Source organism: Lycium ferocissimum, chromosome 1, assembly GCF_029784015.1.
Source record: "Lycium ferocissimum isolate CSIRO_LF1 chromosome 1, AGI_CSIRO_Lferr_CH_V1, whole genome shotgun sequence".
Lineage (NCBI taxonomy): Eukaryota > Viridiplantae > Streptophyta > Magnoliopsida > Solanales > Solanaceae > Lycium > Lycium ferocissimum.
The window spans coordinates 7,698,712-7,725,021 of NC_081342.1; the positions used below are offsets into that span (position 1 = coordinate 7,698,712).

At 33.2% G+C, this 26,310-nt stretch overlaps 4 protein-coding genes across 4 annotated transcripts; all 4 read right to left on the reverse strand.

The window, feature by feature from the left end:
* Positions 1–4,092: 4,092 nt before the first annotated feature.
* LOC132068306 (glutathione transferase GST 23-like) lies at positions 4,093–5,861 on the reverse strand. Its single transcript, XM_059461867.1, has 2 exons — positions 5,547–5,861; positions 4,093–4,822 (listed from the first exon to the last, which is right to left on the reverse strand). Exons 1-2 carry the CDS (start codon positions 5,859–5,861, stop codon positions 4,466–4,468), a joined length of 672 nt encoding a protein of 223 aa, XP_059317850.1. The 3' UTR covers positions 4,093–4,465.
* Positions 5,862–6,928: 1,067 nt separating this feature from the next.
* Positions 6,929–10,380, reverse strand: LOC132068312 (probable glutathione S-transferase). The gene is made up of 2 exons (XM_059461876.1): positions 9,987–10,380; positions 6,929–7,566 (listed from the first exon to the last, which is right to left on the reverse strand). The coding sequence occupies exons 1-2, from the start codon at positions 10,293–10,295 to the stop codon at positions 7,207–7,209; spliced, it is 669 nt and encodes a 222-aa protein (XP_059317859.1). The 5' UTR covers positions 10,296–10,380; the 3' UTR covers positions 6,929–7,206.
* A 5,503-nt stretch (positions 10,381–15,883) lies between these two features.
* On the reverse strand, positions 15,884–16,440 carry LOC132068317 (S-protein homolog 5-like). Its single transcript, XM_059461885.1, has one exon. The coding sequence runs from the start codon at positions 16,407–16,409 to the stop codon at positions 15,987–15,989; it is 423 nt and encodes a 140-aa protein (XP_059317868.1). The 5' UTR covers positions 16,410–16,440; the 3' UTR covers positions 15,884–15,986.
* Positions 16,441–25,327: 8,887 nt separating this feature from the next.
* On the reverse strand, positions 25,328–25,702 carry LOC132061581 (S-protein homolog 3-like). The gene has a single exon (XM_059454363.1). It carries the CDS (start codon positions 25,700–25,702, stop codon positions 25,328–25,330), a length of 375 nt encoding a protein of 124 aa, XP_059310346.1.
* Positions 25,703–26,310: the final 608 nt, after the last annotated feature.

The following is a 26,310-nucleotide window of genomic DNA, read 5'->3' on the forward strand; positions in this document are numbered from 1 at the left end:
TACATGAACACTGGAGCCGAAGAGTTCCCCTTTGGGACTCGTCGGCATTGCAAGACCTGAATGTGCATCTACTCTATCATTTATAGCCCTCATTCTCTCAAAACTCATCTGAACAGAAAACGAAGAGAGTGGCTAGCCAAATTGCGAATCACTGAAAACTTTATTCTTCTACGGGAGCCAAATATGGCTCTAATCATCTCATTTACATTCTCTGATGTTGTTTATTTGCTGGTGTGACTGATATTTTCAGTTCGGTAATTAGTTGCTACTAGCCTTACTTTACTTAATCACTTAGATTCTTTCCTTAGTTTTATAGCAAAAGTAATTTATTTATTTTTTACATAGAAGAGAGCGTCTTTTTTAGGATTTAAGAAACCAGTTTAGTCTAATTAGAAACTCTCACCAAAGTTATTTGATCACATAGGTGTTTTGTCTCTAGTTAATGATTGAAAAAACCGATGACTAAAACCAGCAAAACAATTTGCCAACCAAACATTTTTAACTCTAAAATGACTTATGGTTTGAGTCCGACTTTGAGTTCAAATTTGTTCTCAGAAATTAAAATATGTATTTTAAAAGTTTCCACAAGATCATTTCAAGACTTGCCTTTACCCAATTTCTTAAGTCAATAGTTTCCTATACTCCTTGCCAAACGTTTTGAAAGCTCAGGTCCTTTAATCAAGTTTTAGATTTGAAATTTGTTGCATTCAGAAACTTTATTTACTTATGAGCACCAATTTTCCAAATAAAGTACCACGTCTTTTACATTTGGTTCTACGATCAACCTTATGTTTTTCTCTTGGAAGTTTTCCAAAACACCTTACACCTAGCCTTTTTAATTAATTCTAAGTTCGGTCGGTTAACCATTTTTAATGAATCTTAAAGGGTGCTTAATACCTTCCCTTTAGATTAATTGAACCCTTACCTAGAATCTCATAAGTTTCGTAGACTTTAAAACGGAGTTAACTTTAGATAATAACTTTAGTAAATTTTAGGTGTCCTAATTCACCATAAATAATTAGGTGGCGACTCCTTAACTTCAATTAATCCCGGAATTATCGGAATGTTGTAAACCATTTTGATCCTAGTTAAAATGGAGTGTAACAACACTTTTTCACTGGCACTCAACTTGGTCTGAAGTTAGTACAAATACTGGATTGAGAGAGTACTGGTCTAAAGTTCAAATGTAACCGTTCTTGAACTGTTTCCCATCCCAAACTAATCTCAATTTGAACTTTATCCTTTTATATCCTATACATTGTGTATTTGTGTGTCCAAAAAGGATTTGAGATTTTTTTATTTTATGACATGGGAACCTGCAGCTGCTACTCTTCGGGTGCGCATAAGGTAAACCCAGCTCCTATGCAATAGCTCGCAAACCACACAGGAGAGATAACCCGCACTAGACAAATCTAGTGCGACGAGCTCGACCCCGTGCGCACAGGATTTGAGATATTTTCTTGAAAGTTAAATTTGAAAGATCAGAGAAAATGTTCTGAAGCCAAGGCGGTTCATCCGAAGCCCTTTTGGTGAAAAATTACACTGTATATATCAGGTTAGAATTAGTTTTTATATATATATATAGTAGATGTTGAACCCTCTAGGCTTCGTAGTGTGTTCACACATTTATATTGCCTTTATATTTTTGAACCCTCTAATAAAATTTCTGGCTCCGTCACTGATGGTGTAGCAATAGAGAAAAGATGAAGAATGTGCGCGAAGTATTTTAAACTGCATTAATTTTTAATTTGCGGCGATATTTTAAATAGTGCCATTAAAAGTGAGTCTGTGCGCAAATGGCCTGCCTGGTCAACAAATAGCCCAAATGTGTTGGACTATGTGAAGTATGAAGGTTTGGATAAGCTAGCTCATATTTGTTTGAATGTCAAATGTAAGTTGCCACAAATCTTAAATTTACAGGATATATTATTTAGATATCACTATGTAACATGTATCTAACTTTTTTTTTTTTTTCAAGTATGCCTATTTTAAAACAACTTCAGACATGCGGTGTTTGAAGTTTCATATGACTGAAGTTCAGATATTTTCTGCCTAACATTCAGATAAAATGATTAAAGTTCAAACAAAAATGACTGAATTCAGCCACATATGACTGAAGTTCAAGCAAATATAACAGAAAATCATACGTACTTGAATTTCAACCATATGAAACATCAAGATGATAATACTTTCATTTTAAACAAGCAGATTGAGTGCGATAGTAAGACGCTGGCATAGTCTTGAATTTTTGATATGTAATTGAAAATCTAAGTTTGGAAAACGAATGTTTTTTCCCTATATTAACAACGGGACAAATGAACGTGTGTGCACATGTACACACATACGTATATGAGGAAGGAAGAGTATGGACTATGGAGGATGACATAGATTTTATTTATTCATAATGATTTTTTTTTTTTTTTTTAATTTCAGCACATAACTGGAGAACAAACAACTAAACTACATTAATTTTTTACCACCAATATTTTTTAATCAAAAAGGACGGAGAAGGATTGGTTTGATTTGCAAAATAGATACCGTCTTCCTTCACTAACCAATAACATACCCCGGTTTTATATCCTCCTTCTACTCCACAAGCTCCAGAATCTCTATACACCTCAAAGGCTAAGTTTTTTGAACCCCTCCAAAAATGACAAAAGAAAACTGTCTCAGAGACAAAACTTGGCTTGAATGAAAACTTGAAATCACTTTTATATGTAGGGTAATGCCACCCAAGGTCGTCATCTCCAGATGCACAATGAAAGATTAATTTAGGAATGTTTTTTCCAATACCATCAACTATATGAACATCAGTGGCATTCATTTGTTGTACAAATAATAAAAATGATAAAACCAATAAGGAAAAAGAACTAATTTCCATTGAATGGAAACTCATATTCTTAGTTAAAATTGTTTTTTCTTACGTTCTCAAGTACACACCTCTATTTATACTTGTTTCTTAGTTTAATGACATAGTTTCTTCGTTAGATAGTGATAATCTATTTTAGATGGTATCGTAATCTGTTGTAGCAAATCATTTAATCTATTTTTCAAGTAATCGGATTTGACTTGTAGGTCAATTTAACATATGACAATCCAAAAAAATTGTGTATAATTAGTGCACATAACTTAAATTCAGAAAAATAATTACTGAAATTATTATAAGGACAAACCATCTTCATACACACAAACAACAACAATAACTACGCGAAATTAAATAAGCTGCGATCGATATGAAATTGTCTAATTTTACGCTGGCTGCTAGCCTACTGCAACTCTCCTCCTTTATACGTACTTGAAAACGGCAACATGAGCAACTATTTTATTTATTTTTATCTCTTTTGTTCAACAAACTCAAGATGCTATCAACATGACTCTTGTAAGTTTACAAGGCAAAAACATTTTTTGTTGATTAGGAAGACTTTCTTTTACTAAAGGCACTTCTTTGAATTTTTTTCATCCATTCTTGCAAATTAGGAAATGAATTTTATGCACATGACCGGAGAACAAACAAATAAACAACATTAATTTTTTACCACCCATTTTCTAATCAAAAAGAATGGAGAAGGATTGATTTGATTGGCAAAATAGAAATCATCTTCTTTCACTAAACAAAAACATACCCCTGTTTTATATCCTCCTTCTTCTCCGCACGCTCCATGATCTCTATACACCTCAAAGGCTACATTTTTTGAACCCCACGAAAAATGACAAAAGAAAACTGTCTCAACGAATGCATTTGGCTTGAACGAAAATTTGAAATGACTTCCTTTATCTGTAGGGTAATGTCACCCAAGATCGTCATCTCCAGATGCACAATGAAAGATTAATTTAGGAATGTTTTTGTCAATACCATCAACTATATGAACATCAATGGCATTCATTTGTTGTACAATTAATAAAAATGATAAAATCAATAAGGAAGAGAAACTAATTTCCATTGAATGGGAACTCGTATTCTTAGTTCAAATTGCCTTTTTTTACGTTCTCAAGTACACACCTCTATTTATACTTGTTTTCTAGTTTAATGTCATAGTTTCTTTGTTAGATAGTGATCATCTATTTTAGATTACATAGTTTCTTCGTTAGATAGTGATAATCTATTTTAAACGGTATCCTAATCTGTTGTAGCAAAGTATTTAATCTATTTTTCGAGTATTCGGATTTGACTTGTAGGCCAATTTAACATATGACAGTCCAAAAAAATTGTGTACAGTTATTGCACATAACTTAAATTCATAAAAAAAAAAAAAAAACGAAATTATTACAAGGACAAACCATCTTCATACACAAACAACCACAACAATAATTACGCTTCAATCCCAAATTAAATAAGCTGTGATCATATGAAATTGTCTAATTTTATGCTGGCTCCCAGTCTACTGCAGCTCTCTCCTTTATACGTACTTGAAAACAGCAACATGAGCAACTATCTTATTTATTTTATCTTTTTTGTTCAACAAACTCAAGATGCTATCAACATGTCTCTTGTAAGTTTAAAAGGCAAAAACAATTTTTGCTGATTAGGAAGACTTTCTTTTACCAAAGGCACTTCTTTGAATTTTTTCATCCATTCTTGCAAATTAGGAAACGAATTTTCTTCAAGCAGTTTCACACCTCCAACATCTTCTATGATTTTCAACCAGTGACAAATCCATCCAAAGGCTATGTCCGCTATTCCAATTTTTCCTCCACTCAAAAATATATTTTTCTGATTTTTAAAAGCATGTTCTTCTATGGTTTTCAACATTTCCAAGCTGTCCTTCACTGCCCTTTCTTGTTGTTCCCCTTTGGCTCTAAATATCATCCAAAGAGATACACTCTGCAGAATAAATTCAAATATACAACCTTTTAAATAACTTAATCTTACAATATTTTCTATATTAATGTATAAAATGTAATTGACTTTGGAGTAATCAAAACAACGTGGAAATGATTTGTGCCATCAAAGTTCAAAGTTAAACTCACTAAAAAAATAAGTGGAAAATGGTCAAACATGCCCCTCTAGCTACTACAGGAAATATGTTTATTCTATCACATGTTATACTTTGAGATCATTCTTTGTTAAAAGATAGTCTCATATTTGCCCTTGATCGTAATATAACTCCATCCTGAAGTATAAGGGAGAGTAAATTTAAGTTTTAACGTATTGTATTTGCCCTCGATCCTAGAAAAGCTCCAACCTAAAGTATAGCGCGTGGATCACAGATGAAGAGCTAGAGTTCTAGTTATGAGTTCAGCAAAATCAATAGCTTTGGCCTAAACGTTGTATAAAATTTATCTAGAACCCAATAAGCTGGCCTTTTAAGAATTCAAACCCTATAAACTCAAATTTTCTCGATCCACCCTTGGCGGAGCATAATTTATACTACAGACAAAAGAAAAACCTTTTTCCAGAAGTGTTTTGACATGTAGGGTCCACTCATTCACACATTAAAGTTCCGCTAAAATGAAGGGCAAATCTTTGGACGATTTACTAACGATAAAGGTACAAATATCCCAAAGTATAAGAAAGAGTAAAATTAAAATATGTAGTATAATCGTACCTTTTGTTCAAAATAATTCACCCAGAATCTAGCCATAGCTCTGTCATAAGGATCACTTGGGAGCAATGGATACCGATTTGGCCATATTTGTTCAAGGTACTCTAGTATAACCATAGATTCACAAATAGGTTTTCCACCATGAACAAGTACTGGGATCTTCTTGAAAATAGGATTATATTTCAGAAGCAAATCACTCTTATTTGCAAGATCTTCTTCTATGTATTCATATGATAAACCCTTTAGTTTAAGAGCCCATATTACTCTTAATGAATATGGACTTGGCCATGATCCATGGAGCTTCAAATCTTGATCCATTTTTGAGCTTGACTTTCTCTTTAGTGTCAATTTAAAAGAGCTTCTTGAGAGTTTACGCTTGATCAACAAGAAAGTTTTGAATTAAATATAAGAGAAAGTTCAGAATAATGTATACTTTTTCTCAGACTAGCGAATTCTGGTTGAATTCAGATTATGATGTATTCGTTATTTTATGAATTACGGTTAATCACAATATGGACCCTCATGTATTGATAAATTTTGAATTTAGTTCATATGATATTTGATTGAGCACATGAACATTCAATTACTTTAAACATGCACTTGTGATCCATTTACTTGTAAATATTCGCAAATTTTCAGAATTATTAATCGTTCCACCATTTAATTACCGACGTGTTATGTTAAACTTATATTGTTACTTCATATTTGACGATAATATACTTCTAAGATAGTCCAAATATAACATGTTAACTACATAAAGGGATCAAAAGATATTATATTTTAACTAATTAGATGTTAAATTGTGTTGAATCATATATCACAAGGACCAAAACTACAATTTATCAATAATTGAAGAAATTTGTTCTCCATATGAATTTATTATAGACTTTAGTCAAAGATGCACGACATAATGCTAACCCATTTATGCAGTGTATTCAAAGTTTTCTTCTGATTATATATTTTGGTCTCTGACTTTCTGTTTTTCATATAGTTTCTCAAGTTCTTTTATGTTTCCTTTGTTTTGGGTAGGTAGCTAGTTGTTAGTTGACTAATATATTTTCCTAATAAAACTTTGATTGGTTCTGCTCAGCGCAGAAGTCGTGGCGCGATGGATATAATTTCTGCATCTTTAATCAGAGATTTCATATTCGAACATTAAAAAGATCCTGATAGAGAGCACTTCCCCATTAATGGGTGGGACAAATTCAAGTTAATCACTACTCGGCTAGTATGATCCGAATACTGAATAGATATAAAAAAATTGTTTAATTTGTCTCAAGTTATAACCAAAAGAATTTTGCAGGTTAAGCCTCAATTCTTCAGGTATCTGATTTTCAGAATTAAACTTCTAAAGTGATAGTTCAGCAGCATATGGCGATCAAGAATAAGGAATTCGAATTTGATATCATTCTGTGTGCATTAGAAGTAAGAGCTGACATGACAGAGAAAATAATTTTCCCTTCCTAAACGCGTAAGTGAAATAAAAAGAAGTACAAACAGCAACAACAACAATAACATATCCAGTATAATCTCACAAGTGGAATATGAGGAGGGTAACATGTGCTCACATTTTACCTTTGTGAGGTAAAGAGACTGTCTCTGATAGACCCTCGGCTCAAAATAAAATAAGACATCAAAACAGAAGATACAAAACGGTAAAAGTTCAAGAAGATGACAATAGAATCTCCCTCTGATTCTTTAAAAACACAAACATGTCATCACGATTAGGGAGATTCTCTTTGATGACTTGCTCTTCTTTGAAATTTTGTACCCAATTTAATAAACGAGGAAATGAGTGAGGTTCCAACAATTTCACGCCAACAATATCTTCAATTACTTCAAGCCAATGAGGGATTATTCCAAAAGCCATGTCCACAATTCCAATTTTCTCACCACCAAAAAAATTCTTTTCTTGATCTCCAAGGGCTTGTTCTTCTACCATTTTGAGCATTTCTATGGTTTCTTTGATGGCCTTTTCTTGTTTTTCTCCAGTTGTGTAGTACATTGTTCCAACACAATGCCCCTATATGACATGAAGGTGATATTGAATTATTGACAAATCCAAGATCTAGAATCAACGAGTTAAGAATGAATTTGATTTTGTTATTATGTTCATATAATATTAAAAGTTCTTCGTATATAAATTCTTCTTATATAGAAATGGGAGTTTATGGAGTTTGTCATGGACGAACAAGGGCAAAAGTGGAATTAAGTATTTTCTCATGCTTAACAATGTTGTATTCTTTGCTTTACATTTCTTTTAATTCCTATTTTATCCCTCTTAGTGTGGGACCAACTTTCCTTGCTGAAGGTGACACGTACTTTCTTCTATTTTCTTCTTATTTTGGGACCTTATCTTCTTTTAGGATTTTTTAAGTCTTTTTTTTTTTAATCTTTTTAAAAAGGAATCTAATTATGTGATACAATTTTTAGGAAATAGTATGCATATACTCTTATCACTAAATTTTACATGTAATTGTATATGTCAATTACTTTTTAAACTACAAGTATCTAAAGAAGAGAATAATTTAATTAAAAATAAAATCTTTGTTTAATGATAATGATTCTTCAAAATAAAATTGATTTCAAATTTAGAATAAAACAGGGGAATCAGATTAAAATATTTACTTAGGTGGAAAGACTTTTGCGGACTAAAATTTGATCGCAATAATTCTAATTTACCATTTCATTCTCACATAGTCAAAGACTCAACAATGATGCTTACCACATCAAGTGCAAATTCTATAATTAATCCTTTTTAAAATGTATTCTTTAGAATATAATAAGTTAATGCCGATAAAATGAACTTTAAAGTCCATACTAGAAAGAATAAACTATTTGAAAGTATCTTACAAGAAAATTAATACTCCCTCCGATTCAAAAACGGTGTCCACTTAGCCTTTACTTTTTGGTTAAAAAAGAGTGTCCACTTACCAAATCAAGAAAGAGTTAATCTTATTTTTTCAAAATTTACCCTTATTAAGTGTTCAGTGCCAAATCTCAATACCTATTTAATTAGGAATAATTTAGTATGATTACCTATTTTGTCTAGGAATTAGTATTTTCTCAAAGGTGTCAATATGGCTAAGGGGACACTCTTTTTAAACCGGGGCAATTAATGTAAAAAGAGAGAAAAAAAAAATTCTTTCTATTTTACAACATATTGCATTAATTCTGAAATAGAAATTATTTCAGGTAGCCAACCAACTGAAGTATTTGATAATGAGAAACTCAGAAAGATAGAAAAGATACGTGTTATTTGATAATTTAATTCTAACAGTATGAGAAGACAACATACTAATTAAGTTTGCCCATTATATTACATATTTACGTTACGATTGTACGGTTTATGTTAGAATATCTTCACATGAGAAAAACCATGAGCTAATAGGAGTAGTAGAAGAAGCAAGGCTTAGATTACCGCATCCTACACTGCTTTGCATTTTTCATTTATCATCTACACATTTTTCAACTCTTTTTATCCTAAAGGATTTCCAGTGGCATATTGATTTGATAGGCAAGACTTAATTATGGTATAAAATACTTGAAGATGGGCTGCATCAATCTTTTAAGAATCTACTTAGTTTTATAGCTCTCAATCTTACGTAAAATAAAAACTAGAATAATTGTATACGTTATTTTTGTTGAGCTGCATCATGTTGTTTATGTTGTTATACATTGGTGTCATTTAGTTATGATACTTAAGCATATTATCGTTACTTTAAGAGTCGCCAGCTTGCTGAAAATACTAGCTATAGCTAAGACTAGAATCAAATTGTCTAATTGAAATTTTTCTCATGTTGGGCCCCGTGCGCAGCACGTGCATACCATATTAGTATGTTGTCTGAGCCAAAGATATAGTGTCGAGTAAATATGTTCACTCTTATTACTTACTTACAATTAATTAATACACAAATATCGCCTTAATCTATGATTTAACCATACCAATTAGTATGATTTGATACAAGTAATCTATGATTTAACCATACCAATTAGTATGATTTGATACAAGTACCGGCGCAAATAAATTTTTGTCTTGAATTTAGTTAAAAACAAGAAACCTGTCTGATTAAATATATCGGTTCAATGAAGAGTAAATATGGGCAACCAAATCGATATTTGGTACCTAGACAAGCATTCTTTTTAGACAATTTTTGTAGCTTAATTATCCCAAAAAAGTATTTCTTAGAATTGGAAAAAATACAACCTTGAAGCAGGTTTTTACAATTAACAACATCAACCCAGTGTGATCTCACGTTTTAGATGCATAGGCGTAGCCGCTACACTTCTTGGGTAGCATAGAGTTATTTCCAATATAGCCTGGGCTCAAAAACAAAGAGAAAAAATCAAAGCAATTCAGAAAAAGAAGTATCTACAATTAACTCTAAATAAATTATAATTTTATTGATGGTACTGCTTAATTGTTATTGTGAAACAACATACCTTATCTCCAGCAAATTTAACCCAAAATCTTGCCATGGCTCTATCAAAAGGATCAATAGGAAGAAGTGGATTTTGGGGCCAAGTATCTTCAATATATTCAAGAATCACCATGGATTCAGAAAGTGCCTTCTCACCATGAAAAAGAATTGGAAATCTCTTGAAAGCTGGATTATATTTCATAATTAAAGAGCCTTTATCAGAATGTTCCTCTTCTATGTACTCAAAAGGTATGCCCTTTATCTTCAGTGCCCAAATAACCCTGTAAGTAAATAAATTATAAGAAGTTCCATGGAGTTTTACTTCTTCCATTTGAACTCAGGAAAAAACTTGACTCTAAAATGATGCATAATAATGGAAGGAGTAGAAGTCCTATATTTATGAAACTTGTCATGCTAGGTTTTCATGGACCACTTTGTTTTTTTAAATTAGAGTATTAAGTTCTGGGTGTAAAAAAATAGATACACAGTCAGATCAGTTATAAGTTTATCGCAAGAAACCGTGTTTTTTTTTTCCGATTTTTCACTGTGTGTCCATATCCGCATTGGGTCCGACTAAATTTGGATTCGCGAAAAGTCCCACATTGGAGGATAAATCACTTCCTAACAAAGACGATTCTATACTCAGGCCTCGAACCCGGGACCTTTGATACCTTTGATTACGGATGAATGAGTACTTTTTTTTTTTTTTTTTGGTTTCTCACCCGGTGTCCTGTACCCGCATTGGAGCCCGACTATATCCGGATTCACGCCGCATAGGACCCCATTCGGGGGGGAGCGCTCCCTACCAAGGATTTTTTTATTTTGCAGAGCGCTCAAACCACAGGCACTACCTGGTTAAAGGAGGAAGCAATAGCCCATTTCTGCACCACATCCTTTGGTGGTGATGAATGAGTACTTAATTACCACTCCACCACTTTCCAGGGGGTCATCAATATTCTTAGTGCTATTTTTGCCCAAACATGCTTAACTTAGGAGTTTTAATATAATCCGATGCAAGAAAACCACGTTCATAACATTAATTAACAACATGATAAAATTAATTATAACTAATCTAATGCAATATTAGTTAAATTACACTGTTAGTATAAATATTGTTTAACTGTCAATATATATAATTAAACCGTCAATACATATAACTATATCCTTGCAATTATCATGTTAGAGCCTTTCGTGCAAATTGGTGGCCTTCTGATTATTGTGTCTTATACATAAATATCTAATTATAAATGATTGCTGCAAATATTTACATATTAATATTCAACAGTTAAATCCAAGGATAGGATCTAAATGTCTGCTGTTTTGTAGTTGCTACATGAGATTCCAATTCTTTTTCGCTTTAGATGATTTAATTTATTGATGTTATCCTTTTTTTTATTGCACGGATGTCCTTTGATAAAGTAATGGATAGAATATATATTCATATTATGTAGGTACGCCGTACGATCATGATTATGAGATGATTAAAGACTAATAAACCATAAGCAACTTGTTGAAACAGCCTGATCTCAGAGTTGAAAGTGACATCAGTCTACCTTGGTCCCAAATACTTTTGATTTGAGGAGTATTTCAAGTTAAATAATAAAGTTTGCTCACAAATATTCAATTATCACAACTCCAACAAAAAATCAAGTGAAATTCGTGTCCAACTCCTAGTTCAACTTCTAAATAATCTTTTTCACTTCAAAATCAAGTACTTCTATTTCAACTTCAATCAAATGATAAATAAAATAGGGCAATTCGCGGGAATGCCCCTCATTCGGGGTGGTCTTTAATTTTTGCCCTTCGCGTAGAAACCCTGAGGTTCTGGGTTCAAATCCCGACTCCGGCATAAAAATAAAAATAAATTTCGCAAGGCAAGGCTTGAGGAAAGTTATGCCGGATCCGACATAAGCTCCTGAAGGCATAACTAAATGCCTTAAGGCAACTTATAAGGCAAACTTTTAGTATCTTGGGAGATAGCATAAGTTGTCTTAAGGCATAACTAAAGCTATGTCGGATTCCGCATTGCAGACTTTTAGTTATGCCGGAGACAGCATAAATTGTCTTAAGGCATAACTAAAGTTATGCCGGATCCAACATAGGTTGCCTTGTAAGGCAAACTTTTAGTTATACCTTAAGGCAACATATGTCGGATCCGGTATGCCTTAAGGCAACTTATGCCGCATAAGGCAGACTTTTCTCAAAGCCTTGCCTTGCGAAATTATTTTTATTTTTATGCCTGAGCGGGGGTTCGAACCCAGAACCTCAGTATTTTCGGCCACCTTTTCAAGCGAAAGGTAAAACTTAAAGACCACCAATTTGAGGGACAAAATTTAAAGACCACCCGAAAAGAAGGGTAATCCGCGCAAAAAAAAAAAAGAATAAAATAAGGGAAAATGATCTAATAATACTAGTTAAGACTCTATATTACAAAACATAATGATACTTTTCCTTATTTACAAAATATATCATAAAATTACAAATTAAAACATAACGGATCTGGAAAAATTAAAAGCCCACCCTTCTCTTCCCTTTCTCTACCACAATCTACCCACATTTGGAAAAAGAGAAAAAAAACAACCGACCCTTTCTTCTTCCCCTTCTTTATCACAGTATGTTCATATTTGGAAAAAAACCTCTCGTCATTGCTATGTTTCCTCCATGCTTTCCGGCAAAGCCCCATCGGAATTTCATACAGAGCCAATAGGTGGATGTGCAATAGTCTGTTTCACCAATGGCTGCACAAAACTTGAAGTTGGTGTAAGCCCAATTATGCAATCCTTCAACCAAGACCGGTTTTGAATTTTATTCTCTCATTACAAATTTCTAATTTATTTCATATGACAAGATGGGGTTGCTCAGATGGTAAGCGCCCTCCACTTTCAACCCGAAGGTTGCGAGTTCGAGTCACCAAGGGAGTAAAGGAGGGAGCTCCTGGGGGGAGGGGTTAAAAAAAATAAAAAAAATAATTCATTTCATACTGATAAGGCATAGTTACAGCACCAACAGGACAATCTCCAAGATCTGTTTGTTGAAATTGAACAATCTCTCAGCTTTACACCAAAATCAATATTTGGTAATTGGTACCTCTCCAAATTCCTCATCAACTAAATAAAAGGAAACGATAAGCCTATCAACTCCAACTTCACACTAAAAGTACTCTTTTAGGATTATCAAACGAGAATTTTCTGAAGTTTTTTTTTGAATATTTTGAACTTTATCCGAATTTCGAAGCAAGATTCAAAATTGTATTAAATTTACATTAATATTGTATGAAAGCTTTATACAATGTTGCTGTAGTTGTATTAAATTTCTAAAAACCTAACATGAACTTTATATAGTTATATACATATTGCATACCGTTTTTATACAGTTTTCATACACGAAAAATGTGAGATTTTTAAGCCTTGAGCGAGATATACATATTTCATACAAAAAATTTTGAGCGCAAATTTTAAGCTTTGAGCGGATATACACTTTTCATACACAAAATTTGACCGAAAATTTTCGTATATATTTTGTAAGAAATCTATTAATAAGTTTTGTAAACTAAAAAGTATCGTCATATTTTGTAAATATACCCTATTCTTATGTATATATAGGTCATTCTCCCATAAAATAACTTACACGTGAGTCATGACCAACGGGTCGGCTGATCCATGACAAAATTATGAATGGGCAATTTGCAGGATTTTCCTTCACTAAGGGTGGTCTTTAATTTTTGGCCTCACATTGGTGTCTTTAAATTTTGCCCTTCGCTAAAAATTCTTTGATTTCGGGTTCGAACCCCGCTCAGTCAAAAATTTTTTTAAAAATCGCAAGATAGAGTTTGGATTCGCAAGGCAGAATTTGCATGGGAAGAATTTTGCAAAATTCTGCGTTACGAATCCAAACATCTGCCTTGCGATTTTTTTTTTTTTTTACTGAGCTGGGGTTCAAACCCACAAACTCAAAATATTAGGCGAAGGGCAAAACTTAAAGACCACCAATTTGAAGTACAAAAATTAAAGACCACCCCAAATGAAGGACAATCCGCGCAAAAAAATGATTATATATTGTCCTGTTAAATCATGGCCCACAGGCCCATGTCGGGTTAATGGTTTGGGCCAAGATGGTCCTGCTCATCCTTTTCTTCAGGAAATTATATTCATTTTTTTTTTCTTTGCGTGGATTGTCCTTCAAAGGCACTAGTCTTTAATTTTTGTCCTTCAAATTGGAGGTCTTTAATTTTGCTCTTCACCTAAAAACCCATGGGTTCCAGGATCGAACTCTCGCTCAATCAAAAATTTTTAAAAAAATCGCAAGGCAGAGTTTTGAATTTCGCAAGGTAGAGTTTCATAGCAAAGTAGGCATATTCGGGCAAAAGTCCGCATTAAGGCAGATTTTTTTTATTTACTTTGCAAGGCAAGGCCTAACTTTTGCCCGAATAGGCTTACTTTGCTACGAAACTCTGTCTTGCAAATTTTATTTTATTTTACTGAGCCGGGGTTCGAACCCAGTACCTCGAGGTATTTTAGATGAAGGGAAAAACATTAAAGACCAGCAATTTGAGGGGCAAAAATTAAAGCCACCCCCGAATAAGGGCAATCGTGCAAATTGCCCAATTATATTCATTAACCTTGAAAATTGATAGTCTTTATAAATTTTTGACCATCGCTTGCCTCATGCACAAACCTACAAGGTCCAATTCCAAAAGTTTAAGACCACCCACCTCCAAGATCGTTCTTGTAAATCACCCCTTAGTCTGTGCGCACTACAGCTAGAAATAGGGCTGTTCAAAACCGAACCGTAACCGATAACCCAACCGCAAAATTGTCTTATTGGTATTGGGTTATCGGATTAACGGTTGGTGAACGGATTAAAATTTTATAGTTAACGGTTTATCGGTGCGGGGGCGGATTACTCAATTTTCTTATCGGGTAAACCGTTAACCAGTTAAGAATTATTCTATTTATATTTTTACCCCTAGGTATATAAAGTATCTATGAAATTTTTGGCCAAATTATCCTCCAACTATAACCTTGAGCACTATGTGTCCCTTAAATTTGCAAAACTTGAGCACTTTTAGTCTAACGAACAAAAAACTCCTCATCTGCTAAGAAATTGACAGCAATACATGACCTGCACGTGAAATTTAATTTGAAAAAGGCCCCAGCTCTCGTTCAACCCCAAATCAGTCTCTATTGCCCTCTTCTTTCAAGAATTGTTCTCCGGAGAAAATTACTATTTCCATGATTTTTTAACAGTACTCAAATTGTTGCAAACATGCTCATAAATTCTCTGATAAATACCTAAAATTAAAGACAATACTCCATATCTGCATACCAATGGCATATGGTTTTGGAAGCTATGATTTCAATAATTGTCGATGGAAGATAGACTATATGTTATGATTTTAATTTTTATTGTCTCTTAGATTTAGCCGATACACCACCCGTTAACCGTCCGAAAAGTGCTAATCCGTTACCGAACCAACCGGTATCTTATCGGTTGGCTAGCGGATTAGTACATTTAAAAGCCGATAATCGATAAGCCAAACCGCTAAGCGTAATTATCCGCCCGATCTGCCCGATAAGCGGCCCAAATTCAGTTCTTTAATTTACCAATACATTTATATCTATCATAACTATGGGTGTTACATGTGCGGGTTGGACTGAATTTGAGTGGGTTAAACTATGTTGAGTTAATATGGGCTTAACAACGGTCATGATCAACCCCCCACCCCTAACACACACACAACCAACTCTTACCAAAATTTTATTTTCTTGCTTGTTTTCTTATAATTTTTTAATTACCAAACAAAACTAACAATATTGTTAAGCCTGAGGGACTATAAGCGAGGTCATCTTAATCGGGGTCTCAAGAAAGCCCTATGTAATATGTCTTTTCATGAATGGCGGGTAAAGAAAATGTCATTCATTATAACCTGCAAAGTATTCAAAATAATGGAACTTAAAAGTTTGACAATACAAAACAACAACTTATATTTTTTTTAATATTAATCATATTAGAAGAGATCTATCTATACATTCCAGTCAAACTTTTTGGAATAAGATTCGGGAGAATTATGACCTGCAAAGTAAAAACCATCATCCTGTACTTTCCAAAAACATTCATAATTGTTTCCATTTATTCTTCCACAACCACGAGAAATGTCTCTGCTGAAAACATCAAAAAACTGTTTTTTAGAACCCCACGAATAGTGACAATAGAAACGAGTTTTAGCAAAGACATCCCCACGGAATGAAAAATGGAAATCATCACCAACTTTAGGATATTTTATTCCAAGATCATCATCTTTAGATTCACAATGAACAGAAAGAGGAACGTCATCATTTTGGAGGGCGTTAATGATATGCATTGTGAATCCCTTAGTAAGTGCAGAATTTACTGTCTGAACGAGAATGATCAATATGGCTGCTGAAAGTACCATGGCTTTGGTCATGGTGGAACTCTTATATATTTGTCTAATGAATCACTGCATGTTTTCTTCTAATTTTTGGACCTTATATAGTCTGCATTTACCATAATAAATTGGCTGAGATAGAATTGCTTATTTAATGATTTTTGCTAATTTAAAATGTGGACTTGCCTAATAATACATAATGCAAATATATATATTATGAATTGATGTTATTGTTATCTAAATTGATAGTGTACGTTATCAAAATATAATGGTCAAAGTAAAAGAAAATAAATCGAGTTGAAACTTACTTTGTTGTCTTAGTTTAAGAGGAAATGCTTCTTAAATGCATTGATATTTTATTTCAATAAGGCAATGTTGCTGAGTGGAAACTATTCTTTACATCAAGAATTTTCTTTAACTCGTAATAATTATGCAGAATTCCTCATAGTAATTGATAAGTATGGTATTTATATTTTAGCAAATAGTAATTCAAAACTTAGTAATACATCATGAAGAAGTTCTGAAAATTACCTGCAATATATTAGTTAGACAAATTTTGAATGTCCAAAATTTTCACTTGTAAATAGTGAATGGCAAAAATTAATTAAATAAAGTGAATTGGAGGGAGCAAAATTTGAACAATACAACAACAACATGCTCAGAATACTTCTACAAGTGGGGTCTGCAGGACACTACAAAAAAACCCTCAATTGCCAACGGATTTTACCAACCACCCAAATCTGTTAGTATATTAGTAACAGATTACTCACAAATTGGTGACCGACTTGTTATTCAGAATTTAGCAACGGATTCCTGACGGAATACCAACCAAAATTTTACTAACTAAATAATTTAGCTAGTAAATATGAAGGGAAAAAATGGCGCCTAATCAAGCAACTTCCTACCAACAGATTATCAACCGAAATATTACCAACAAACACCTTTTGTTGGTACTAACGGTGTATATATCGGTTGGTAAATATGCCAGAAAAAAGTGAAGTATAGTTTATTAACATATTACCAACGAATTACAAACTAAGTATTTACCAACAACGGGATTTTGTTGCTAATTTTACCAACTAATTAGAATTGTGTTGGTAAATTACCAAGCCTTGTTATCCGTTGGTAACTTACCAACGAATACTTAATCGGTTAGGATTTTTTGCTAACGGATCAATTTTATGGTTTGTAAATTACTAACATATTACAATATTCTTAATCATCATCAGAATTGAAGTCTTCAATATTGTCCTCAGATAAATATCTTGGGTTGAAGACATTGAAGACTTCAATTCTGAAGATGATTAAGAATATTGTGATTTTAGTTATATGTTTAATTTATGATGATGTTGTTAATTGGAAGAATATTAGTATGTTTAGTTTTGCATCAACTCAAGGGCATGAATTGATTAATGTATTTTAAGTTTTTTCTTTCTTTGATGATTGTATTTTAACAAGTTTGAGTTTGTTATTAATGAACAAGTTTAAGTATTTTCATATTGTTATGAATGATGCAATTTAATTATTTTGAGATTGGTATGAATGATGTAATTTTGACTAAAACATAACACGCTTAAATATAAACCCTAAAACATAAATAACTTAAAGCTAATGGCAACAAGTCTTCAAACAAAAATGGACTTCGAGCACTTTTCAACCACTAAAACGACAATCCGAAGTTTTGCTTATCCTTGATGTATTGAGCCTACCTTATTAATCACACAAAAATAAGTAGGGTTCTATATAAAATATTCAAGTTTCGGAGTCTCGAAGCATGATTAATCTATGGCTAAAGTACGTAAAAAAGTGTGAAAATGTAATTAAAAAAAAGGAAGCTCAAGGTACTATTGTACCGTATATTTTTTCTGGAGTATTTTGTTTCAAGTCCGTTTTTATTGGCCGCACTCCCTAAACGATCAAATCAATTTATATGCATATTCTCCAATAATGTAAAATATGCTTCAAAATAATTGAAAAGTCCGAACATATCTCTACGTGACTTTTACCTACTGGCCAAATCAAACCAATATTTACATGTATGATAGAAAACGACTATTTGGAGGGCATATTTGAGAACAAAATTAACGGTGGGTTAGAATAAAAGTAGCTTCAAATAATTAACTGTTAATTACAAAGACAAATTACATGATTAACCAAATTAGGCCCATTTATTTGTATTAATATTAAGACATTTGAATCTGAATATACATCTGAATGATTAAGATTTCTCTAGATCTGTACATTGAATGATTAAAACTGTTTCTTTTTTTCAACGTCTGAATAGTTTTTTTTTTAATTTTATTTTTAACATAATAAATATACAATTCAAATAAAAAAGTTATTGAATAATAGAAAAAAAAATATAAACTTAACAAAATAATTGTTTGATAAAAAAATAACATATTTATGTTCGCTAGTGATGGTGGAAATGATTTTGTAGTGGTGGTGGTGATGGTTGATATTAGTGACAAGTAATGGTGGTTATGATAGTTGTGATGGTGGAGGTGATTGGGGTCGTAGTGATTGGCCCAATGGTGGTGGTTGGTAATGGTGATAGTTGTAATGGTGGAGTTGGTTGATATTAGCAGTTGAAGATTTTAGTGGTGGTGACTTAAAAATGTCGGGTGGTTGCCGAAGGTGTTGATGTTAGTTGACGGTAGTGCTAGTTGTGATGGTGGAGGTGGTTGGTAGTAGCATTAACCGCAGTGATGGTAGTGGCTGATAGTGGTGGCGGAGGTGGCGATGGCGGTGACAGTGAATATAGTTATAATGATGGAGGTGGTAGGTGGGATAGCAACTGAAAGTAGTGATTGACAATCTTGATGCTTGCAAGTGGTGGTTGTGATGGCAGAGGTGGTTGGTGGTGACGATTGGTGATGGTGGTGGCGGTTGTGATGGCAGAGATGGTTAATGGTGGTGGTTAATGGTTGTGGATAGTGGTGATGAAAATTATCCATAGAAAATTACCTCATAATGATATTAAGGCATTGTTCAAGATTTTAGTAATTAAGACCAATTCAGATCAAATAAGTGTTTTAAATCTTAATGTAAACAAATGCACTTGGTCTAAATCATTCAGCCTCAAACCTCCCTTAAGTGCAAACAAATGAGGCCTTAATGTCTTTTACTCTTTCACAGTTTAAATGTTTTAATTTGACTATGACTCGCTTTATTGAGAATATATGACTGTCATATGTCCAAATAATTAAGTGCTAACTGAAAATACTAATTACAATGACTAACATATTTATTGGTTAATGCAATGATTTATTTAGATTTTATTTATTACTCTCTCTGTTTCAACTTGTTTGTTTGGTTTTGACATGGTACAGAGTTTAAAAAAGTAAATAATGAATCTTGTGGTCTTAAACTAAAGATATATAGAATGTATCAAATCATTTAATCTTGTGGTCTTAAACATGTCACGTGAAAAGTTGGAATCAAAGAGTTGCCAAAAAGGAAAAAAGCCACTTTCTTAAACTGACTTAAAAAAGTAAGACAAACAAATTAAAACGGAGAGAGAGTAATTATTTTATAAGAAATCATACTCATTGCGAAAAAACTTAATTATTTGATATTCACATCTGGATTGGAAACGATATAGTAAATTATATGTATTCAAATTCACATATTTAATGAGAGAAAAAAAAAAATCATTCCAAAAGTACCACACACATTTTCAAAAGAATATAATAATTGTAACGTATACACATTGTACACTATAAAAGTGTACACCGGAGCTTACAGTTTTTAGCCAAGATAACTGTAACGATCCATTTGGTTGTTTAGCAATTTTAGACCTAACATTCCTAAAACATCCTTCCCGTGGCCCTATTTTGGTGTTTATAGCTTGCGGTGATGGGTGACTCGGTCATTTAATTGACGGGTAAAATTTTGTATATATACTTACTTAATGTGTGTGAATAGTTTATTCATAGGAATATTATTTGCACCCATATAAGGTATAAGTTGGTAAATATATTATTTGATGGAGTGGGTAAATTTTTAAAGTAGACAAAGTGGTTAAGGGAATAAATGAATTAAGGAAGCTACTGTGATAAATAATCAGATTAGGCCCACACAACTTCTCCTTAGTGGCCCATCCGTGGAAGACCTACTACATAGAGTCTAAATTCATTAACTGCATAGAAAAGAAAGAAGCCTAGGAGCAGTTGAAAAATAAAAGACTGCGCACAAGGAGCAGTTGAAAAATAAAAGGCTGCGCACAAACTCTGCACAACAAGGGAAAACATAACCAATTGCAGGTAAATTATTCAACCCAATTCACGTGACCATGGAATTAAATTGCTGTACTAGTAGTAGTTTAAGAAAAAAAAAAGTAATCATTAGGTTGATGAGTAGGCTACACGTTTGGCTGCTTTTTCATCTTCTTTGTTTGTTTGAGTAATGCAATACTTCCATAGTGGGCCATTTATGTACTATAAACTCAGAAAGTTGGTGGATGCATAAATAGTTTTTAATTGTTGCTATTATTACTTGGGCTAGTTTTTTTTGACAAATGACCGCAAAAAGATCTCAGTAGCCCTAGAATTTGAACAGTTCCAGTGGTTTGGTGAATCTGTACCTTAGGTTCATGGCCATTTCCTTTTGAGATATCATTGTAGCAAACTAAAATCTGAATTACTTCATGCAACTCGGTACCATTCTTGTCAATGTAGTAAGTATATGCAGTGTACTATTGTGGAGAAATATTATTTTAATATTATTTAGGGGAGTGAATTCATGTAGTACGTATATGCAGTGTACCATTGTGGAGAAATATTATTTTAATACTATTTAGGGGATTGAATTCATTATCTACCTTGGGTTTCTCGGTTTCAAAATTTACGGAGGGAGTAAAAATTTTGGATAAATAATGAATAGTAATTATGAGGTAGTAATGACTAATGATTATGGTTTCATGTATAATGGCTTAAGGGTCGATAAATAATGTTCTTAAAAATTGTCTCTGGTTTCGCGAACACTGCTCTCAAAATTGCTTATGGTTTCATCTTCGGTCATAGTTATTAGGTTAGCAAGTTCCATTTTTATATATATATATATATATATATATATATATATATATATATAATTTATGAATTGTGAACCTATTTGTGGATGGAATTGTAATTTATTAACATAGAATATTTAATCGTTAGATTTCGATCGTGCGGAAGCGTTCCGGAAGGGTAAAGCTCAAGTTTGATTGTTCGTGGCTCTCGTTCGGCTTCGAGGTAGGTTATGGCTTACCCTTTTGGTTAGACTTCGATTAGCGAAACATATGTATAGTTAGATACTGTCGGAGAAAGCATGTATGCTTTCGGGTACGAAGTTAGGATGGACTAGGTTGGTATTGTTGACTGATTTGTTGGCTTGTAGCCTTATATGGTTGTGACTCGATTGGAAGTGATGATAAGGAAGAGAGTATACGAGGCCTGAGGTCCTTATCGGGATCGTGAGAGTACACGAGGCCCGAGGTTCTTACCGGGATCGTGAGAGTAAACGAGGCCCGAGGTCCTTACCGGGATCGTGAGAGTGGTACATGGACTTCAGTCCCCCGTACGGGTCATGGTCGTTGGCGACGATCTACACCGCCATAGCATGTGTGTACGGACATTGCATTGCATTGTATTGTATTGTATTGTATTGCCTTGCGTTGCGTATTCATTCTTCATATCATTCTTTTATGCCTTGGATTTCTATACATGTCCTTCTATATTTGTACTGATATATTGGATTGTGATGTTTACTTGTATCGGATTGCGAGCATGTCTATTCTTCAGTTTCTTCCTGTATATATGTCAGCTAATCGTTGTCTGCCTATGATATCTACCAGTACTTGTGTTTGTACCGACCCTACCTTCTTCGCATTCTTTTGAGTGCGAGTACGAGATCGGTACCACCCGCACCTCGACATTGATCCCGAGGCTATCCGCGAGTTTGCTAGGGTGAGCTTATTGGACGAGTCCGCCACCCCTGGGACTCCTTCTTTACTACTTGTCTTACTTTGATCCTTAGACAGTATTTCTAGTTTTGAGACTCATGTATTATTCAGACACTTTAATCAGTGGCTCTTGTACTATTTCAGACCATTTTCCTTGGGTTGTTTTTAGAATTGGAAATTCCGTACTTGGTATTTATAATATATGTTAGACTCTTCATTAATTTCGCTTTATTTAGTAATTATTGTTGTATAACTGATTAAGGGAAGGGTTCTCCTACTGAGGTGGGATATGGTAGGTACCCGCACGACCTAGCGGCATTTGGGTCGTGACAATAACTAACGAGATAAATATATAGTAGAATAATCAAGTGGATAACCATTGAAAACAAATACGTCAAAAGAAAAAGGCAAAAGTCATAGATGTACCCCTAAACTTTGCCACATTTTTCTTTGGGGTACCTAAACCGAGGATTGTACCTATTGGGTACCTAAACTCCTATGAATTTGTACCCATTGGGTACTTTTTGCTGATGTGGCAAAAAAAGTGAAGCACACTTTCCTTGGGCGCGTGGCCCACTCTTAAATGTTAATTTTCTTTTTCTTTTTTTGATTAAAAACTCACCTTTTGACTTTAATTAAATTTAAGAAGAAAAAAAAAACATTGGCCCACTCTTCAGTCACCTCCCCTCCTTCCCTCTTCGTCTTCTCCACTTCTGTGTTCTTCAGTTCTTCTTCTTCTTTTTTTTATTTTTTTAATTTTTTTATTTTTAGTTTCTTTATATTTATTCATAAAAATTAACTTAAAAAAAGGAGGAAGACAACTGGACCGGTCTTCCTCCTCAATTCTTCCATCCAACTATTTTCCCACCCCTCCATTCCCGTCATCTCTCTCGATTCGACTTCTTCTATCTTTTTTTTTTTTTTAGTTTCTTTGTATTTTGTTCATTAAAGCTTAAATGCAGATATTACTGCATTTAAATAGCTATCAATTTCTTGTCCAGAAGTAGTGTCTCCCAAAGAATTCTGTTTTCTAATCACAAACCCATGGGAACTCTGCTAATGGTCAGAACTTGTTTCTCTAGTTGAGAGTGCTTTTTGCTTATTAGATTTGGAAGTCAACCACTTATTCTTGAGAGAAATAACTATTTATTGTGAGAATTGAAATTTTATAATGCCATCCTAGAATTGAGTTGGACAGGCATTAAGAAATCTAGTCTTGAAGCCCTTGTAATTGGATCTACTCCACTCTACTTTCTTGGTTTGCAGCAGTGTTGCCCCTTTCACTCTGTTAGATCTGAAATGTTATAGTTCCAAGTGACGTAAACAATTCGTTGACACATGTCCCAGCGTATTAGTTGGTAGAATGCCAAGTGATGTACAGGAGTTTGCTGATGCATCATCTTATTAGGTGGTAGAAAGCTTTGCTTGTTACTTAATATGTCGTGTGATGATGTGTGCTATTGTAGTTGTTGAACTAACAAAAGCATTCAATTTCAATGTTACCAAAATGTGGTAATTTGTTCTCAAAAATTTCTAGCGAAGCTCCATTTTTTCCGGCAAGATTGAGACAAATTAATTATTTTTTCGGGTGAAAGTTCGTTCTTGCTCCTCGTAATTATGGGAAATGGGGTTGGGAAGAAGGTGAAATGGGGGGCGGCAGCCGGTGGGAGTTGCGCCGGCGCTGGCGCCGGTTGGGGGCGGGGGGGTATGGGGTTCAGTGGGGAAGAAGAAGTGCATTGGAAGGGGGAGGGGGTGTTTGGGTTAATTAAAAAAAGTTTTTAAATATATTTTTGATTTATTTAACTACAGTGTCACGTGTCACGTTTTCATTGGACAAAATTGCCCCGTCATGGAGAGTGTAATACACTCTCTTAATTTTGCTGATTATTGTGAAAAAGGTATCCAATGGGTACAAATTCAAAGGGGTTTAGGTACCCAATAGGTACAAGCCTCGGTTTAGGTAACCCAGAGGAAAATGTGGCAAAGTTTAGGGGGTTATCTATAACTTTTCATTTAGGTATTGAACTAAGACTTATTCTGATTAAGCACCTGAATATATAACAACATATTTCTATTTCAGAGTCAAAATTTCATAAAAGTTTATGCGCGTGTTCTCAGACATTCATTAAATAAGATAACCACTTAAAGTATGCCATCTATTTTAATTATGCACATAAACCTTAATGGTTAGTAAAACCTCAAGCTTGTTTTAATTGATGTTGACGTGTTTAATTAGAGGATGAGCCATATTTTATGTGATTAATTTATTTACGTAATGAGTGCCTGAGAATATACACATAAACTTTTTAAATTATAAGTCTGAAGTGCCTAATAAAAATAAATCATTATGTGTATATATGCTCAAATAGAACAAATCATAATTTAAGTGTTCAAATAAAATACTACACATCATGTATTGCGAATCACATTGCTTAAAATTGCAAAGTTTCTTGAATTCGTCTGATTTGCCAAATCCAATGAATAGCGTAACTTTTTTTTTAGATCATGAAATTGAACCAAATAGAGACGAACATAGAGAGCTGGTCTGGTAAATACATTAATATGTGGACATTTATTTAAATTGTTATATTAAAGATAAATTCAAGATTTAAAAACAAAGAATTTATCATTATATATAAGCAAATTTAAAATTTAATTTTAATAAATTTAACCTTTAAATTTTTTTTATTGAACTCAAATAAAATTTTGAATAGTATTTAATTATTATGTCATTTGATAAGAAATTTGTAACTTGTAACATGGCTTGTCTAATATCTAAACATTCAAATTCTAGTTAAAGGTAAATCGATCTAATCTGATCTAGTTACGTAAAATGATTCGATTAAAGACTCTAATAATTTTTTTTCTTTTTATTTTTTGGGCTTAAAGTAACTAGTAATTTGAGATAAAGAAAATAACATTTCTAGTTGAACACAAAACAATGTAGGACAACAAAAGAAAGACTTGGATTAAAAAAAGCAAGTAATTTATATATCATAGAAGATTTTATACATTAATTCCAGTCATACTTTTTGGAGTAAGATCCAATAGAATTATCACTTGAAAAGTAAAATCCATCATCATGTACTTTCCAAAAACAATCATAATGATTTGTAACTATATCTGTTCTCTTGCAATCATTAGAAATACCGCGGTTGATAACATCAAAAAATTGTTGTTTCGAGCCCCAGTAATAGTGACAATAGAAACGAGTTTCACCCACAATACTCCAATGAAATGAAAAATGGAAATCGTCACCCACCTTAAGGGTTTTGACTCCAAGATCATTATCTTTCGACTGACAGCGAAGAGATAAAGGAACGTCGTTATTTGAGAGGTCATCGATGACATGAACTGTATATCCAGCAGTAAGTGCAGAATTCGTCATTTGAACGAGAATGGTTAATATGACAAGTGAAAGTACAATAACTTTGGTCATGGTGAAATTCTTATAGGTTTGTCTACTGAATCACTGCATGTTTGCAACTAGTTTTTGTCATTATATATAGTTGAAATAGACCGTAGTAAGAGGTTAAAAAGTAATATTTATTAAATGATTTTTGCTAATTTAAGATGTGGACTTGATTAATATAGTTGGAATAGACCACACTAAGAGGTTGAAATAAAAAGATTTATTAAATGATTTTTGCTAATTTAAAATGTGGATTTGCTTAATAGACCATAGTAAGAGGTTGTGAAAGAAATATTTATTAGTAAATGATTTTTGCTAATTTAAAATGTGGACTTGCTTAATTAATACATAATATTATGATATTGCTGTTATCTATATTAATAGTTTACCTTGTCAAAATATAATGAAGTTGGAATTTACATTATTTTCTTAGTCTATGAGTAAATACTACATAACTAGATTGAAATTTTATTGACCTAACACTTGTGGGCATTGTTGCAGGATCGAAACCAATCCCTGCATCTTTTTTTTTTTCCTTCATGAAACTCGTAATAATGATGAATCTTCCCTCATAAATACGTAAG